At 35.8% G+C, this 21132-nt stretch overlaps 1 protein-coding gene across 1 annotated transcript in view; it reads left to right on the top strand.

The window, feature by feature from the left end:
• Window positions 1-21132, top strand: part of PTPRQ (protein tyrosine phosphatase receptor type Q) — a 213167-nt gene that overhangs the window by 99837 nt on the left and 92198 nt on the right. The window contains exon 26 of the mRNA XM_024122873.2: window positions 18304-18627. Coding sequence (XP_023978641.1) covers window positions 18304-18627 — 324 coding nt within the window. The remainder of the gene's footprint in view (window positions 1-18303; window positions 18628-21132) is intronic.

Consider the following 21132-nt stretch of genomic DNA (forward strand, 5'->3'; position numbering starts at 1 on the left):
CCTGCATCGGCAGGCAGACTCGCAACCACTGCGCCACCAGGGAAGCCCTGGGGCCATTAGTTTTTAAATTATTTTTCTGCCATCTTCTTTTCTTCTGGGACTCTAATTCCATACCTCTTAAGTGACTGAGGCTTTATTAAATTTTTTCACGTTTCTTCATTTGTAGATTGGAGTTCTATTGATGTGGCATAATGTTCATTGACTGTATTCTGCCATCTTTAATCTGGTGTTAAACAAATCCAATATCATGTCAGGTATTATACTTTTAAGTTCTAGAATTTCCCTTTAGTTCTGTTTCCTTCCATTTCTCTGCTTAAATTCCCCATTTGCTTTGTTTTCCATTAAGTCAAGTAAAATATTTATAATGGCTTCTTTAAATTAGTTTTCTACTAATTCGTACACCTGCGTTATCCTGTGATCTCTTTCTATTGAACACTTTTTCCTCCTGACTACAAGTCACATTTTCCTGTCAATAGTAATTTTCCTGCCTGCCTAGAAATTTTTAAACTTACATTGGATATTATTTGTGACATTGTGCAGAAACTCTGGGTTTTGGTACCTTCTTTTGAAGGGTGTTGGCTTTTTATTTGAATAGGCCATTAAATTACTGAATTATAGTTTTGTGAATGTGTGATTTTGGTTTCAACCTTATTTGTAGAGAGAATTCCTTAATCCTGGGACATAGAGCAAAGTAAATGTATGGCCCTTTTGGGATTTTAAAATGAGGCCCGCTGTTTACCAATTCCTTACTTTGGTGGGATTCAAATTCTGAATTTTATCTCCTCTGCATTGGGACGCAACTAAAATTTCTAGTAAGTTTTTCATCTGTTGCCTTCCACTTTGCTTCTTGGCATGTCCTTCATACTTCCACAATTATGAGATTGGCCAAGGATTTTCAGGGAATTTAGAACTGTAATTTGGGTCTAACCCCTTTGTGGCTTCTTCCTTTTTGAACTACTCTGGCAATCCTGCATCCCATTCCCTGACACCACAAGCCAGAAGCTGTCCCTCCCTCCCCACAGAGTTTATAGCTGTTATCTGCAGAAGGATTAGTGTGACACAAGCTATTCTGGCATCATCAGAACAGATCCCTCAAACTTATTAGGTTTGGATAATGGAATATTTTTACACAAATTTTTGACTACTGCAGCAAAATTTTTTTGCACGATTTTGACAATTCTAATCACACTGTGCACTTTTATGTATAATAGCCTTACCAAACATTTTGTGAGTACATAGAGAAAGGGTTTACACTGCAGTAATATACATGACTTTAAATTAAACAGTATTTTTGTTCTTAAAAATATTTTGGCAATCTGGAATTTTTCTACTGGCTACATTATTTCACAGTGCCTCCAGTCTCTATCCTTTGATCCTTTCTCCTCTATTGATTGTTTCTGCTTACATCTTTCCTTCTTTCCTTGTATTCTCTCTCTCTCTTTCTCTCTCTCTCTCTCTTTCTCTCATGGAATCCTTGAAAAATCCAAATTCTTCTGTCCTGTAGAGCTTTCCCCAAACTTACATCCAGGACTCCTTTTGTATACTTTACTCTATCAAGGTTTTCTGTACAGCCAGTTTTTAGAAAAGAATGGTTTTAAGCAGCATTTGATTATAAGCAGCATTGGTGACACTTGTTCATCAGTCAACATTGGTGATATTTTCTTCTTGAAATCCATGCATTCATCCATGCATCCATGTATCCATCCATTAGTTTGTTCATTTATTCATTCATTAAACAAATATTTCTTAAGTACCAATGTGTGCCGAACATTATTGGCTTATGTGAGTTTTTCATGATCTCTTTTTCCTATTCTATTGATAATTTACCCTGGATTAACTATTGACTTGACAGAGACTCAGTTTTTTTTTTTTTAAATCATCTTCTTTTCTGATACTATCAATACCACCCCCTTATATGTTCATTCACTCTCATGGTTTCAAAGCTCATATGTACATATTTATTCCAAATTGTTTTTCCCTACCTCTTACTCTAACCTAAGCTTCTCCCAAAACAGCACTATTTATTCATGCTAACAAGATATGAAACTAGCATTTTATTTACTCATATCCATCCTCAAGCACATTATCACTAACCCGTATATCTTTCTCATTGCTTCATCAATGTCAATGGTTCAATTTAGTCTCCAGGTGTTATAGGAGTGGTCTTAATAGATGATTAATTCTGCTATATAATTATTCCCCTAAGAACTGCTTGTGATGAACTATTTCAAAACAAAGTTGTCATTTTTGATAGGTATTCTCAGGAGATGACTTGCTATATAGAGCTGTCAAACTAATGACTCTATAAAACAAATCAACTCACTTTGTCTCCAAATAGAATACGTATCATCATTTTCCTTGTTGAGTTATCCAAGAAAAAGTGACGTTTTCCCCAGAAGTTTTACTGAGATATTTTTATAAATAAGTTATGTTTCAATAATTTTTGGTTTAATAACTAATATTATTATAGCTGTGGTCCATAGAATTTTGGGTCCCCAATTGTCCATCTATACATGCACTGTGACAGACATTTAAAAATTATTTTAGAAAACCTTAGTTCTGTTTATAGATACTTTCTCAAGTCTCTTTCATGCAAATGGAATATTTTAAAATGACTTAATTTGACATACTAATAAGTGTGTCATTCCATATTCTCAGCTTTGTACTATCACCTAAAATCATGTTTATGTAGCCTATTTTGGTAAATTTTGCTTCAGCTACTCCAAAATCTATCTCTGAATTAAGCCAGACCAACAGAGAGAAGTATACCTGAACTGAATAATTAGAACTTCTAAAGATACAGTTTTACAAAAATGAGTTTGACAATTATTCCACCCACCCATATTGAGAGACATTATAAGAAAGAGCCAAGTGAAACATACTTAGTATTTACTATGTAAGGATGTTGTTGAGGATGCTGTTTATTAAATTACGTGGTATTGTTTATGTGCTTTTCTGGGGGAGAAATCTACCTTTGATCTCAATACCAGAGTTTATTTCATGTTTCTTGCTCATTTAGTTTGTCTTTATTTATGGTCACAGAGATTTACAGTCTTAATTTTTTCCTCTGTATTATCTTCTGTAATGTCAGAGCCAAATCATAGCCTACTTCTAGGACATGTACAATGTACCTTTGATCTATTAACCTAATTGCTGGGTTGATTCCATTTCTTTACTCCTATTTTTTTCTCTGCCCAATAAATCATCACATTTTTGCCAATATTCTTTGGCCTTTTAGCTCTATTCCTAATTATTCTTTATCACTGTAGTCTGCATTGTACTGCATATATACAGTGTCTAACCAGTTTCTATCACGTTTACTGTTTCCTAATGACTAGTCATATGGAGGCTCAAGATTTTCTTTAAGTTTATACTTTACCAGTGAATCTGTCGGTTGTTCTCTGTGTTCTGCAGTAGTCATCTAAATTCATCTCTCAAACGTTCAGTGCCCTTCAGTAACACCACACTTGATATCACACCGCCCACAACTTTTTTCTTATGACTTCCTTAGACTTTCTTTTCTCCAGTCTGGTATACTTTCCAGACCATGACAAACATCTTGTTGCCATTTATATATCTCTCCCTATATTAATCTACTTAAAACATTATTTCTTCCTCATCTGTACTAATCGTCAGTTGTTCCTTTAAGTTGTAGCTCCCAGATCTTCTCCTTCCATTGAGCCTTCCTCCTGGCATCACCTATTTGTGATAGTTTCTATTAGCTAAATTACTTTTATATATGTATGAAAAAGGGCTTATACCCTAAGACTTATAACTTGCCAATACCACTCAATCTGAATGTCTAGTAAATGATATTGATTAAATTCAGGTTAGTGCAAAATATATATCTGGTTTGCCAAATCTTCTTTGCACCCCACTTTTCAGGCATTCCTATGTTTATATTGATCCATATTATGTTAGTGTTAGTAAACTGTACTTTTGTTTGTGTATGTTCAGATCATATATTTGTACCTTGTGTTTTGTAGTTTGTTTAAAATTAGTGGAGACAAAAATATTCTTAATGAACTAGGAAAGATTGTGTTGATACTTTTGTAAGTTTTATAAGTATTTATACATTTTTCAGACACCTATTTTGCTTAAAAGAGAGTATATCTGTGCCTGAAGATAAATGTATATAGTCATGACTAAAGATTTAAGGAAACTTGGTCTTCCATGTTAGTATACTTAACCAGGTCAGTGAGAACTCAGTACAAACTACCATCCTATCATAAGAGGTTGGCAACTTCTTATAATTGATATTCAGAAGTTTAGAGAATAATTACATTTTATACATATTTTCATCTTCTAAGTGGAATATACTAAATAATCACTAAAAACTGACATGCCTTTAAAGTGTAACAAATTTTTACTTGTATAGATCTACAGACTTTCAATTCAACCATGATGAAAGTATTTCGCCAGTAAGAATAATTTATGAATAAAAATGTAATTTACGGAATACCTTGGCAGAGAATGTTGATCGCTTCATCACAGTTCAGTCATGTTTAGAAAATCTAAACAAGCTGCATGATTATTCCAGGAAGCATGGAATGATGTGTTCAAATGAGTACCATCTGTGGATAGAAAAAGTTTGAGGTTTTTAGTCATTCTTAAAGAATGGAAATCTGATTCTCCGTGCTAAAATGAGTGTAATCCTTTTTGTATCTGTAATTCAATAGGGCAGTTGCCTTGAAATAGTCTAGTTCAACACACGGTTCATCAAAAGAGAAGATGCTGGATATAAATGAGGCCTACCTACTGCTGGTCATTTGTATGTGCGTCTGAGGTAGCCTTGTTAAAAAAAATTGTCTACAAGTTATACGTATTTGGCCTCAGATTAGATTTATTTCTGGTTCATCTTTATAAATACATTTGAGTGAAAAATGTGGACAAAATTTTGTATTGCATGAAAACCAAAGGACTATTTCATGAACCATGATTTATTCACATAACACTTACTGAGTGCCCATACGTGCCAGACTCTGGGTGTCTCGTGCAAGGCCCATACCTGTGCTTGTCACATGGAAAGCAATTGCAATTATTGTTACCCTTCCTTTAGCCAGGTTAAAAATAACTCTTATATGGATCTTGTTTCTTTGTCAAGTTAAAGTACTGTCCTATTTAGACCTTTTCTTCTCTGTAACACTTATTTGGAGAATAGTGGAGCCTGTGGACAAATATTAATCTGCTGAAAATTTTTTACTGTGCAACAAACTTTGCCATTAGTTTTCTTTCCTGAAATCTAAACACTGGAGGGTATAAAAAGAGTTGGTCAGAGAGCCATGGGCATCTAGTCATCCCCCCTGATGAAATATGGGGAAAGGGTAGCCTCCTCTGCCTTCTCCAGTTCATTGAATAGCTAATGCATCCTTTTTTCCTTCCACCTTTAATTGCTTAGTGAACCCTAGGTAAAGGAAATTGAAACATGAAAGGGGTATTAGTGATGGACTGGAAAGAAAGGGAAATGTCTGGACCACAGTCCCTTGCTCTCATGGGGAAGAGCAGAGTCTGTGGTTTTATTTATTTATTTTATTTATTTATTTTTGGCTGCGTTGGGTCTTCACTGCTGCGTGCGCGGGCTTTCTCTAGTTGCGGCGAGTGGGGGCTACCCTTCGTTGCAGTGCGTGGGCTTTTCACTGTGGTAGCTTCTCGTCGTGGAGTACGGGCTCTAGGAGCACGGGCTTCAGTAATTGTGGCACGTGGGCTCAGTAGTTGTGGCTCACAGGCTCTAGAGCGCAGGCTCGGTAGTTGTGCACACTGGCTTAGTTGCTCTGCGGCGTGTGGGATCTTCCCAGACCAGGGATCGAACCTGTGTCTCCTGCGTTGGCAGGTGGATTCTTAACCACTGCGCCACCAGAGAAGCCCTTATCTATGGTTTTAATGCAAATGAAAAGTCAATATAAAACTTATCAAGTATTCCCACTGCCCTTAGGATAAAACTAAAAATCTTGAATCCAGACTGCAGGGCTCAACATTATCTGATTCTGGCCTACATCTCCAACTTTCTGTCTCCCTCTTCATCTCCTTGTGGATGTAGCAGCCTTCTTTACGTGTTTCCAACGTGCCATGTTCTCTTCCTCAGAGTCTTAACACCCTGATGCTTTTCCCCTGGGAAGTTACATCTTACCTGTCAGATCTCTGATTAAATTATAATTCATCAGGAAAACCTTTCCTGACCATCTATCTAAATCAAGTCTCCTGTTATACCCTCTTATTCATTTGTTCCTACTTTCAAAAGTATTTATTAAATGCCTATTTTGTTCCAAGAATTAATCTAGACCTTCAGAGACATAATCTAATATGTAGGTTGGCATTCATATATGTATATAATATATAAATAAACACATATTTTGCAGTAATTGCTCAATCTTTTTTATTGATATGAATGCAGAATAAAAACCTTTCTAGTTCTTTGGTATAAATGTTGGAGTAAAGTGGAGAGGAAAATAGGACTAGGACTATTCGAGGTGGGTGTTCAGTGTAGAATTAGGATTTATAGGAAGGTAGATATCTGTTCAAAATAATGAAGTCTGTACAAACTAATAGAGCTACATGGAAATCAATTTTAAAATAAAGCCCCTCAAGATTTTGCTCTGTATATTTAGGAACAGGCTAGATAAGTAGAAATCGGTCATTTGGTAGAATGAAGTTGTATTAGTTTTCTATTACTGTGTCGTGAATTATCACAAACTTAGTGACTTAAAACAACACCCATTTATTAGAGCACAGCTCTGTAGGTCAGAGTCTGGGTATGCTGTGCCTGGATTCTCTACTCAGAGTCTCACAAGGTCAAATCAAGTTATCCATGGGCTGTGTTCTCATGTGGAGTACAGGTCCTCATCCAAGCTCACATGGTTGCAGCAGAATTCAGTTTCTTACAGTTGTAGGACTGAGATCCCCAATTCCTGGTTGGCTTTTAGCCAAGGGCTGTCCTCAGCTCCTAGAGATGTCCTGGTGGCCCCTTCCTTCTTCAAAGCCAGTAGTGGAGAAATGTTTGTACATTGAATCTAATCTCTTGCTTAGAATACTTAACTTCCTTTTCTGTAACTACCCAAAGAAAACTCTCTGCTTTTAAAGGACTCGTTATAAAATCAGGCCCACTGGATTATCTCTCCCTATTTTAAAGTAAACTGATTTGGATTCTTAATTACAGCTGCAAAATTTTTTTTTGCATCAGCACCTATCAGTGTTTGGTTGAAAACTGGAAGAAGGTGTAGGTACCAGAATTCTTGGGGGACATCTCCCTCCAAAAAGGTCAGACATAACAAGACAGGTTGACCAAGATCATCTCTAAGTTTCCTTCAGATTCTGATAATGTGATCTTCTGATTCATTTGCCTGTTCTATGGATTCTACCACCAAAATAGATCTAAAAATTCACCTCTTTCCTATTGCTATCATTTTATTTCTTCTTTGCTGAACAAATCAAACATTCTATGAATTTGTCCCTTTTCCTGTTTGCAGTTATCAGACTGGACTTGATAAAATGTACTACTGAACATCTCATTCTGTCACCTTGATAGCTTTCCATTGCCTGAGAAGCTATCTATAATCCTGTGCCATAGTATGTCCTCAGACTATTTCTCTTTGTTATTGCCAGTGTCAATTATAAGCTATAAACTTGACTTAGATCACATTACCCCACTCTTCTTGAATCTCTACCTTTACAATGAGTGGAATCTCCTCTCACATGCACCCTTTTCTCTTAACACTTTTCCTGAACCCCCAAATCAGTCATATTTCTCTGCTTTGTGTTAGAATATTTTGAAAATGTGTCTTATCTCCAAGAGGTCTGAATTCAAACTTAGTGGCTGAGGGATTTCAATAAATTATGGAAATTCTACTTTTTAGTCAATTCTAAAACTTCTTCCTCTATAAAGGTAATTGTTCCTTAAAACAACTTTTTCTCTCATTGCTCTTATGCATAACTAAAGATAGTGTGTTGTAAGTCATATTATAAGTGTTCTGTTTGTAGAGCTACCTTTTTAAAGGTTACTGTTCAATTAAATACAGTAAGATATGATGATAAATATTAGTATTTGAAAACAGTAATTGAATCTGATCACATGGCTTTAAGTAATTTACTACTTGTTTTCCATTGCATTAGACTTTCTCTTCTTTTCCAGGTTTAGGCAAATTTACAAGCAATAGGTCTGTAGATAGTTCAGTAAAAAATTAAGAGGAAATCCACATTTTTAACTCAAGTCCAGATCTCCCTACAGAACTCCGGATTCATGCACCCATCTGTTATTTGACATCTCCTTCTGGGTATCTGATAGGCATTTCAAAGTTAACATGCTCAAAATAAATTCTTAATCTTACTTGCCAAAGCTTACTTCTTTCACAGTCATCCCCTTCTTGGTTAAGTGACTTCATCTTTCTGTTTGCTCAACCCGAAAACCTTAAAGCTTTCTTCTACTCCTTTCTTTCTCTTATACCTGACATGTCACACAGCAGCAAATCCTGTCGGCTCTCCTGCAAATTATATTCAGAATCTGAATACTTGCTTTCATTTCTGCTGCTACAGTCCTGCTCCACGCCATCCTGATCTCTTGTGTTGCCATTGCAATAGCCTACTAGTTACTCTCCCTGTTTTCATCCTTCTCTCCCTTGTCTAGTCTCAACACAGTAGCTAGAGCGAAAACATACTTCAGAGCCTGTAACTCCTCTGCTCATGTGAAAGTCTTAAAGTTCTGCAATGTCGTATATAATCAAGCCTTCAGTGTTTCTTCTCAGACCTCACCTCCTACTAGCCACGCTGGCCTCTTTTTTATTCTTCAAATATACCAGGCATGATTCCAACATAGGGCCTGTAATCATCCATTTCCCTCTGCTGGGAATGTTCTTCCTCCAAATAGTCACATGGTCAGTTTCCCCACGCAACTAAAATTTCTAGTAAGTTTTTCATCTGTTGCCTTCCACTTTGCTTCTTGGCATGTCCTTCATACTTCCACAATTATGAGATTGGCCAAGGATTTTCAGGGAATTTAGAACTGTAATTTGGGTCTAACCCCTTTGTGGCTTCTTCCTTTTTGAACTACTCTGGCAATCCTGCATCCCATTCCCTGACACCACAAGCCAGAAGCTGTCCCTCCCTCCCCACAGAGTTTATAGCTGTTATCTGCAGAAGGATTAGTGTGACACAAGCTATTCTGGCATCATCAGAACAGATCCCTCAAACTTATTAGGTTTGGATAATGGAATATTTTTACACAAATTTTTGACTACTGCAGCAAAATTTTTTTGCACGATTTTGACAATTCTAATCACACTGTGCACTTTTATGTATAATAGCCTTACCAAACATTTTGTGAGTACATAGAGAAAGGGTTTACACTGCAGTAATATACATGACTTTAAATTAAACAGTATTTTTGTTCTTAAAAATATTTTGGCAATCTGGAATTTTTCTACTGGCTACATTATTTCACAGTGCCTCCAGTCTCTATCCTTTGATCCTTTCTCCTCTATTGATTGTTTCTGCTTACATCTTTCCTTCTTTCCTTGTATTCTCTCTCTCTCTTTCTCTCTCTCTCTCTCTTTCTCTCATGGAATCCTTGAAAAATCCAAATTCTTCTGTCCTGTAGAGCTTTCCCCAAACTTACATCCAGGACTCCTTTTGTATACTTTACTCTATCAAGGTTTTCTGTACAGCCAGTTTTTAGAAAAGAATGGTTTTAAGCAGCATTTGATTATAAGCAGCATTGGTGACACTTGTTCATCAGTCAACATTGGTGATATTTTCTTCTTGAAATCCATGCATTCATCCATGCATCCATGTATCCATCCATTAGTTTGTTCATTTATTCATTCATTAAACAAATATTTCTTAAGTACCAATGTGTGCCGAACATTATTGGCTTATGTGAGTTTTTCATGATCTCTTTTTCCTATTCTATTGATAATTTACCCTGGATTAACTATTGACTTGACAGAGACTCAGTTTTTTTTTTTTTAAATCATCTTCTTTTCTGATACTATCAATACCACCCCCTTATATGTTCATTCACTCTCATGGTTTCAAAGCTCATATGTACATATTTATTCCAAATTGTTTTTCCCTACCTCTTACTCTAACCTAAGCTTCTCCCAAAACAGCACTATTTATTCATGCTAACAAGATATGAAACTAGCATTTTATTTACTCATATCCATCCTCAAGCACATTATCACTAACCCGTATATCTTTCTCATTGCTTCATCAATGTCAATGGTTCAATTTAGTCTCCAGGTGTTATAGGAGTGGTCTTAATAGATGATTAATTCTGCTATATAATTATTCCCCTAAGAACTGCTTGTGATGAACTATTTCAAAACAAAGTTGTCATTTTTGATAGGTATTCTCAGGAGATGACTTGCTATATAGAGCTGTCAAACTAATGACTCTATAAAACAAATCAACTCACTTTGTCTCCAAATAGAATACGTATCATCATTTTCCTTGTTGAGTTATCCAAGAAAAAGTGACGTTTTCCCCAGAAGTTTTACTGAGATATTTTTATAAATAAGTTATGTTTCAATAATTTTTGGTTTAATAACTAATATTATTATAGCTGTGGTCCATAGAATTTTGGGTCCCCAATTGTCCATCTATACATGCACTGTGACAGACATTTAAAAATTATTTTAGAAAACCTTAGTTCTGTTTATAGATACTTTCTCAAGTCTCTTTCATGCAAATGGAATATTTTAAAATGACTTAATTTGACATACTAATAAGTGTGTCATTCCATATTCTCAGCTTTGTACTATCACCTAAAATCATGTTTATGTAGCCTATTTTGGTAAATTTTGCTTCAGCTACTCCAAAATCTATCTCTGAATTAAGCCAGACCAACAGAGAGAAGTATACCTGAACTGAATAATTAGAACTTCTAAAGATACAGTTTTACAAAAATGAGTTTGACAATTATTCCACCCACCCATATTGAGAGACATTATAAGAAAGAGCCAAGTGAAACATACTTAGTATTTACTATGTAAGGATGTTGTTGAGGATGCTGTTTATTAAATTACGTGGTATTGTTTATGTGCTTTTCTGGGGGAGAAATCTACCTTTGATCTCAATACCAGAGTTTATTTCATGTTTCTTGCTCATTTAGTTTGTCTTTATTTATGGTCACAGAGATTTACAGTCTTAATTTTTTCCTCTGTATTATCTTCTGTAATGTCAGAGCCAAATCATAGCCTACTTCTAGGACATGTACAATGTACATTTGATCTATTAACCTAATTGCTGGGTTGATTCCATTTCTTTACTCCTATTTTTTTCTCTGCCCAATAAATCATCACATTTTTGCCAATATTCTTTGGCCTTTTAGCTCTATTCCTAATTATTCTTTATCACTGTAGTCTGCATTGTACTGCATATATACAGTGTCTAACCAGTTTCTATCACGTTTACTGTTTCCTAATGACTAGTCATATGGAGGCTCAAGATTTTCTTTAAGTTTATACTTTACCAGTGAATCTGTCGGTTGTTCTCTGTGTTCTGCAGTAGTCATCTAAATTCATCTCTCAAACGTTCAGTGCCCTTCAGTAACACCACACTTGATATCACACCGCCCACAACTTTTTTCTTATGACTTCCTTAGACTTTCTTTTCTCCAGTCTGGTATACTTTCCAGACCATGACAAACATCTTGTTGCCATTTATATATCTCTCCCTATATTAATCTACTTAAAACATTATTTCTTCCTCATCTGTACTAATCGTCAGTTGTTCCTTTAAGTTGTAGCTCCCAGATCTTCTCCTTCCATTGAGCCTTCCTCCTGGCATCACCTATTTGTGATAGTTTCTATTAGCTAAATTACTTTTATATATGTATGAAAAAGGGCTTATACCCTAAGACTTATAACTTGCCAATACCACTCAATCTGAATGTCTAGTAAATGATATTGATTAAATTCAGGTTAGTGCAAAATATATATCTGGTTTGCCAAATCTTCTTTGCACCCCACTTTTCAGGCATTCCTATGTTTATATTGATCCATATTATGTTAGTGTTAGTAAACTGTACTTTTGTTTGTGTATGTTCAGATCATATATTTGTACCTTGTGTTTTGTAGTTTGTTTAAAATTAGTGGAGACAAAAATATTCTTAATGAACTAGGAAAGATTGTGTTGATACTTTTGTAAGTTTTATAAGTATTTATACATTTTTCAGACACCTATTTTGCTTAAAAGAGAGTATATCTGTGCCTGAAGATAAATGTATATAGTCATGACTAAAGATTTAAGGAAACTTGGTCTTCCATGTTAGTATACTTAACCAGGTCAGTGAGAACTCAGTACAAACTACCATCCTATCATAAGAGGTTGGCAACTTCTTATAATTGATATTCAGAAGTTTAGAGAATAATTACATTTTATACATATTTTCATCTTCTAAGTGGAATATACTAAATAATCACTAAAAACTGACATGCCTTTAAAGTGTAACAAATTTTTACTTGTATAGATCTACAGACTTTCAATTCAACCATGATGAAAGTATTTCGCCAGTAAGAATAATTTATGAATAAAAATGTAATTTACGGAATACCTTGGCAGAGAATGTTGATCGCTTCATCACAGTTCAGTCATGTTTAGAAAATCTAAACAAGCTGCATGATTATTCCAGGAAGCATGGAATGATGTGTTCAAATGAGTACCATCTGTGGATAGAAAAAGTTTGAGGTTTTTAGTCATTCTTAAAGAATGGAAATCTGATTCTCCGTGCTAAAATGAGTGTAATCCTTTTTGTATCTGTAATTCAATAGGGCAGTTGCCTTGAAATAGTCTAGTTCAACACACGGTTCATCAAAAGAGAAGATGCTGGATATAAATGAGGCCTACCTACTGCTGGTCATTTGTATGTGCGTCTGAGGTAGCCTTGTTAAAAAAAATTGTCTACAAGTTATACGTATTTGGCCTCAGATTAGATTTATTTCTGGTTCATCTTTATAAATACATTTGAGTGAAAAATGTGGACAAAATTTTGTATTGCATGAAAACCAAAGGACTATTTCATGAACCATGATTTATTCACATAACACTTACTGAGTGCCCATACGTGCCAGACTCTGGGTGTCTCGTGCAAGGCCCATACCTGTGCTTGTCACATGGAAAGCAATTGCAATTATTGTTACCCTTCCTTTAGCCAGGTTAAAAATAACTCTTATATGGATCTTGTTTCTTTGTCAAGTTAAAGTACTGTCCTATTTAGACCTTTTCTTCTCTGTAACACTTATTTGGAGAATAGTGGAGCCTGTGGACAAATATTAATCTGCTGAAAATTTTTTACTGTGCAACAAACTTTGCCATTAGTTTTCTTTCCTGAAATCTAAACACTGGAGGGTATAAAAAGAGTTGGTCAGAGAGCCATGGGCATCTAGTCATCCCCCCTGATGAAATATGGGGAAAGGGTAGCCTCCTCTGCCTTCTCCAGTTCATTGAATAGCTAATGCATCCTTTTTTCCTTCCACCTTTAATTGCTTAGTGAACCCTAGGTAAAGGAAATTGAAACATGAAAGGGGTATTAGTGATGGACTGGAAAGAAAGGGAAATGTCTGGACCACAGTCCCTTGCTCTCATGGGGAAGAGCAGAGTCTGTGGTTTTATTTATTTATTTTATTTATTTATTTTTGGCTGCGTTGGGTCTTCACTGCTGCGTGCGCGGGCTTTCTCTAGTTGCGGCGAGTGGGGGCTACCCTTCGTTGCAGTGCGTGGGCTTTTCACTGTGGTAGCTTCTCGTCGTGGAGTACGGGCTCTAGGAGCACGGGCTTCAGTAATTGTGGCACGTGGGCTCAGTAGTTGTGGCTCACAGGCTCTAGAGCGCAGGCTCGGTAGTTGTGCGCACTGGCTTAGTTGCTCTGCGGCGTGTGGGATCTTCCCAGACCAGGGATCGAACCTGTGTCTCCTGCGTTGGCAGGTGGATTCTTAACCACTGCGCCACCAGAGAAGCCCTTATCTATGGTTTTAATGCAAATGAAAAGTCAATATAAAACTTATCAAGTATTCCCACTGCCCTTAGGATAAAACTAAAAATCTTGAATCCAGACTGCAGGGCTCAACATTATCTGATTCTGGCCTACATCTCCAACTTTCTGTCTTCCTCTTCATCTCCTTGTGGATGTAGCAGCCTTCTTTACGTGTTTCCAATGTGCCATGTTCTCTTCCTCAGAGTCTTAACACCCTGATGCTTTTCCCCTGGGAAGTTACATCTTACCTGTCAGATCTCTGATTAAATTATAATTCATCAGGAAAACCTTTCCTGACCATCTATCTAAATCAAGTCTCCTGTTATACCCTCTTATTCATTTGTTCCTACTTTCAAAAGTATTTATTAAATGCCTATTTTGTTCCAAGAATTAATCTAGACCTTCAGAGACATAATCTAATATGTAGGTTGGCATTCATATATGTATATAATATATAAATAAACACATATTTTGCAGTAATTGCTCAATCTTTTTTATTGATATGAATGCAGAATAAAAACCTTTCTAGTTCTTTGGTATAAATGTTGGAGTAAAGTGGAGAGGAAAATAGGACTAGGACTATTCGAGGTGGGTGTTCAGTGTAGAATTAGGATTTATAGGAAGGTAGATATCTGTTCAAAATAATGAAGTCTGTACAAACTAATAGAGCTACATGGAAATCAATTTTAAAATAAAGCCCCTCAAGATTTTGCTCTGTATATTTAGGAACAGGCTAGATAAGTAGAAATCGGTCATTTGGTAGAATGAAGTTGTATTAGTTTTCTATTACTGTGTCGTGAATTATCACAAACTTAGTGACTTAAAACAACACCCATTTATTAGAGCACAGCTCTGTAGGTCAGAGTCTGGGTATGCTGTGCCTGGATTCTCTACTCAGAGTCTCACAAGGTCAAATCAAGTTATCCATGGGCTGTGTTCTCATGTGGAGTACAGGTCCTCATCCAAGCTCACATGGTTGCAGCAGAATTCAGTTTCTTACAGTTGTAGGACTGAGATCCCCAATTCCTGGTTGGCTTTTAGCCAAGGGCTGTCCTCAGCTCCTAGAGATGTCCTGGTGGCCCCTTCCTTCTTCAAAGCCAGTAGTGGAGAAATGTTTGTACATTGAATCTAATCTCTTGCTTAGAATACTTAACTTCCTTTTCTGTAACTACCCAAAGAAAACTCTCTGCTTTTAAAGGACTCGTTATAAAATCAGGCCCACTGGATTATCTCTCCCTATTTTAAAGTAAACTGATTTGGATTCTTAATTACAGCTGCAAAATTTTTTTTTGCATCAGCACCTATCAGTGTTTGGTTGAAAACTGGAAGAAGGTGTAGGTACCAGAATTCTTGGGGGACATCTCCCTCCAAAAAGGTCAGACATAACAAGACAGGTTGACCAAGATCATCTCTAAGTTTCCTTCAGATTCTGATAATGTGATCTTCTGATTCATTTGCCTGTTCTATGGATTCTACCACCAAAATAGATCTAAAAATTCACCTCTTTCCTATTGCTATCATTTTATTTCTTCTTTGCTGAACAAATCAAACATTCTATGAATTTGTCCCTTTTCCTGTTTGCAGTTATCAGACTGGACTTGATAAAATGTACTACTGAACATCTCATTCTGTCACCTTGATAGCTTTCCATTGCCTGAGAAGCTATCTATAATCCTGTGCCATAGTATGTCCTCAGACTATTTCTCTTTGTTATTGCCAGTGTCAATTATAAGCTATAAACTTGACTTAGATCACATTACCCCACTCTTCTTGAATCTCTACCTTTACAATGAGTGGAATCTCCTCTCACATGCACCCTTTTCTCTTAACACTTTTCCTGAACCCCCAAATCAGTCATATTTCTCTGCTTTGTGTTAGAATATTTTGAAAATGTGTCTTATCTCCAAGAGGTCTGAATTCAAACTTAGTGGCTGAGGGATTTCAATAAATTATGGAAATTCTACTTTTTAGTCAATTCTAAAACTTCTTCCTCTATAAAGGTAATTGTTCCTTAAAACAACTTTTTCTCTCATTGCTCTTATGCATAACTAAAGATAGTGTGTTGTAAGTCATATTATAAGTGTTCTGTTTGTAGAGCTACCTTTTTAAAGGTTACTGTTCAATTAAATACAGTAAGATATGATGATAAATATTAGTATTTGAAAACAGTAATTGAATCTGATCACATGGCTTTAAGTAATTTACTACTTGTTTTCCATTGCATTAGACTTTCTCTTCTTTTCCAGGTTTAGGCAAATTTACAAGCAATAGGTCTGTAGATAGTTCAGTAAAAAATTAAGAGGAAATCCACATTTTTAACTCAAGTCCAGATCTCCCTACAGAACTCCGGATTCATGCACCCATCTGTTATTTGACATCTCCTTCTGGGTATCTGATAGGCATTTCAAAGTTAACATGCTCAAAATAAATTCTTAATCTTACTTGCCAAAGCTTACTTCTTTCACAGTCATCCCCTTCTTGGTTAAGTGACTTCATCTTTCTGTTTGCTCAACCCGAAAACCTTAAAGCTTTCTTCTACTCCTTTCTTTCTCTTATACCTGACATGTCACACAGCAGCAAATCCTGTCGGCTCTCCTGCAAATTATATTCAGAATCTGAATACTTGCTTTCATTTCTGCTGCTACAGTCCTGCTCCACGCCATCCTGATCTCTTGTGTTGCCATTGCAATAGCCTACTAGTTACTCTCCCTGTTTTCATCCTTCTCTCCCTTGTCTAGTCTCAACACAGTAGCTAGAGCGAAAACATACTTCAGAGCCTGTAACTCCTCTGCTCATGTGAAAGTCTTAAAGTTCTGCAATGTCGTATATAATCAAGCCTTCAGTGTTTCTTCTCAGACCTCACCTCCTACTAGCCACGCTGGCCTCTTTTTTATTCTTCAAATATACCAGGCATGATTCCAACATAGGGCCTGTAATCATCCATTTCCCTCTGCTGGGAATGTTCTTCCTCCAAATAGTCACATGGTCAGTTTCCCCACTTTCTTCAGGAACTTCATGTCTCCTAATCAGTCAGGCTTTCTTTCTGACTACTCAGTTTAAAATTTCATTATCCTTGGAACTCTTTCTCCTTTTCCCCTTTCTTATTTTTTTCCGTAATACTAATCATCATCCAAAATACTATATATAATACTTATTTATACTTGTGTTGTATATAAACCTCTGGAATGTAAATTACACCAGGGTAGGGACTTTTGTCTATTTTGTTCATTGTATTTCCAGCACCTACAGTAGTACTTGGCATAAATTAGATGCTCATTAGGTATTTATTGAAATCTGAATTAATACGATATGTTTAGGAATGAATGACTTTTTTACGAATGAATTTTCTAACTCATTTATTAATTTTCTTATCTTTACTGCACATATTAACATATAGTTTTTATGAATTGTGTAACTTTCATACAAGTCATTGTTATCAGTCTCCCTATCTCAGCCTTCTGAGAAAAGGTCCTTGCACATATACAAGGACAGGCATGAAAAAAGTGCCCATGTCATTTAATTCATTGTTCTTTTATATTTCTAAGCATAACACACTTATATTATTATTATACTTGTCTAATAAGTGACTTTCTTGAAAACAAGACATAAGCCTATGTATCTTGATTTCCTAACACCAGCCTCAGAGCCTGACACACGGTATGAATATAGCAAACCAATGGTTAACACGAAATCTAATAAATGACTCCAAGTAGGACCATGTGATTGTAGGTGATATACAGATACCTTATTCTGTGTATTAATGTTAGTGTGCTTGATGATGTTCTAGAAAGGGTTATACTAATTTTTAAATATGTGCAAGATAAAATAAAAATTAATTGTATACATTATTAATTCATTTAATTATCTTGTTTATTTAAATTATTTTAAAATCAACATCTACTATATGTAAGATGTGTTGGTGTTTATCTAGTCATTTAAATATAAGAACATCTTTCTCGGGAACTGAATATTAAAAACTCAGACCATTCCTCAGAAAGTACATAGGATTATATGAGCATGCAATTTTTCTTTGTACCAGTGCTTATATAAGGAACCAAAGTAAGTTTTTGTAAGTAACTTGTGAGTGAATTTGGGAGCAAAATTAGGAATAAAAACATCACAATTGTTTTGTCCCCTCACCCTTTGAACCATTGCTCTGTGAAGCATCACCTTAAGTTTCTGCTTATTAAATGTGGGGATATTAATCTTAAGGGCAGTTGTAATAAGAGATCACCACTACGTGCATAGTAAAGAAATATTTGTAAATCTCATTTCTCCCTCCTGTTCACACAATGTTTGGTAATTCCAATTGTTTTCCATTTTTTTTCCCTTCAACTTTTAGTTCCCAGCACTCCCACAAACATTGCTTTTTCTGATGTTCAGTCAACTAGTGCAACATTGACATGGATGAGACCTGACACTATCTTTGGCTACTTCCAAAATTATAAGATTACCACTCAACTTCGGGCTCAAAAATGCAAAGAATGGGAATCTGAAGAATGTGTTGAATATCAAAAAATTCAATACCTCTACGAAGCTGACCTAACTGAAGAGACAGTATATGATTTAAAGAAATTTAGATGGTATAGATTCCAAGTGGCTGCCAGCACCAATGCCGGCTATGGCGATGCTTCAAATTGGATATCTACACAAACCCTGGCTGGTCGTAAGTATTGTTCTGTATGTGTATATATACTTCTGCATTCAAGAAAAAGCTCTTTAAGTGTTTTTCCATAGAAATCATTCAAAATATAGGTAAAGATTGCTCTTGTAACTTTAGTTTTATATTTTAAAATTAACTGGTTGCCCTAATTGCTTAAACAACATCATTAACCATAATAGCATTTATTTTTTCTTAATTGAATCCCGATGGGAAATTCAATTTCAGTCATTATTAGGGCTTTTCTCAAACTCCCGGAGTTGTACCAAGGTCCTAGAGTCTTATATTGCAACAAAAAGCATTATGATCCTCTAAGTGGTCTGTCATTAGGCTATACTGATAGCCATCAAGTACCCTTTGTCTATGCCTACATTTCCCCCCCCCCCATATCTGGAAGCTCAGCTGCTTTTATGCCAGGCTTTACCACGTTTTCAGTGACTGTAGGCTTACACACACACACATAGAGTTTCAGTGATAAATAGATGCTGTTGTAGACCTTTATAAATAGTGAAATAAACTTTGATCTAGAGGCTTTATTTTTTAGGTTGCCAAATGTGTATCTTGTTACTATTCCCCGGAGTACCTGGCATAATGTTTGTATAGTAAATGTTCAATGAATGTTTGTTAATGCAGTTCAGCATTTGAGACAGAATCCAGACAACTCAGCCTTCAACACAGTTGTCCAACCTCTCTTCTTTGTGGCTCTTGGACTCTTGATTTCTGTGAGATCTGCTCTTCTGGTTTTTCTCTTACCTCCCTGATAGCTCTTTCTCAGTCTCTTTTGCTTATTCTCTCTCTCTCATTTTTTAAATCTAAGTGTTGGAGTGTTCAGAGATAACATACTTGACCCTTTTCTTTTTTTTTTTTTTTTTTTTTTTCGTTGGCCCTTTTCTTTATCAACACACAACCCCTATGAGATCTTACCTTAAGTGACCTTATCCTGTCCTATGGCTTTAAAGTCTACTTATATAGTGATTATTCTCAAGTATCTATTTCCAGTTCTGATTGCTCCCTGGAACCCAATCAGTATATTTACCTGATCAACTGACATCGTTGGGCAGGTGTGTCTAATATCCTCTCAAAATTAACGTGGTCTAAACACTAAGCCTTCTCATCGTCCAAATGCAGAAAATGAAAATTTAGGCAGTGTTCTTTTCCTCTTCTACTCTGCCAATAATTTATTTCAACCATGCTATCTAAACACATCCCTCCATTTGCATTACCAGCATATTAGTCCTATCCTTCATTACTGCTACCACTGCGTTAACCTGGCCTCCTTAGCTTTCATGCTGATCTTTTTAAATGTAAATCAGATGATGTCACTTCCTTGTTTAAAGCCTTTCAGTGAATTTCCATTGCTCTTGGAATAAAATGTAAATTTCTTAACATGATTAACAAAGCCGTATGTGACTTGGCTCTTACCTAACACTCTAACCTCATCCATAATCATTTTCCCACTTACCATTATCCTCCACTCATACTGGATATTTTTTACGTTGTTTGAACACACTAAAGTACTAGAACTTGGCCCTGTTCGTTTGGATTGAAGTGTTTTTCCACGTCTATCTTTGCATGAGCAGTTTTTTATAATGTATACTTCTACTTGAATGATTCCTGCTAAGAATGAATTTCCCTGACCACCCAATCTAAAAGAGCCATGCAGTTTTATTCTAGAATATCATCTTATCTTAATGAAAACTTATAATTACCTGATCATTTTTTATTTATATGTATTTGCTTATTTTTAGAAGGTGTCTGGACCATTGCTGTTTCCTTATTGCCTAGAATGGTGCCTGGCAACAGTAGGCATTCCATAAATATTTCCTGAATGAGTTAAACTTGATTAAATAAGCTAAAATGGGGGAGGCAGAATGAACTGTTTTCCAGTGCAGGGGATAGAGAGGATGATAGTGCCATAACAAAGGAAAGGAAAATATGGAAAAATCAAATCCAGGTTGCATTTAGTCTGTAATTATGGTTATTTTGAGCCTGTTAACTTTGAGAAGAAATAACTATGATAATCTAATTGACTAGAAAACAGAAAGAAACAGATGCTTAGAGATTAGAACATAGGTGAAGTTTGGAATTTTAGGTGCTTCAGCCAGTAAGAATAACCAAAATTACAAGTGATAGAAAAATGGGACACTGAATGAATGAATACGTGTTAAAGTCCCAGGGACAACTCGAAGTTACGTAAAGATATCAGTCAGGTACCATAATGAATGAAGCAGGCTGATGTAAGGTGATTGAGAGTGGTGGAAACCTTGGCAGATTAACAGAACGTGCTGTCTACAGGGGTAACCACTACTCACCTCTGTCTGATTACTGTCTTACAGAGAAGTCATGCTATTAGGACTTAGGATGTTTTCAAAGAAATAGGAAAGTTAGATTTTTTTTTTTAAACATCTTTATTGGAGTATAATTGCTTTACAATGGTGTGTTAGTTTCTGCTTTACAACAAAGTGAATCAGTTATACATATACATATGTTCCCATATCTCTTCCCTCTTGC

Source organism: Physeter macrocephalus, chromosome 6, assembly GCF_002837175.3.
Source record: "Physeter macrocephalus isolate SW-GA chromosome 6, ASM283717v5, whole genome shotgun sequence".
NCBI lineage: Eukaryota > Metazoa > Chordata > Mammalia > Artiodactyla > Physeteridae > Physeter > Physeter macrocephalus.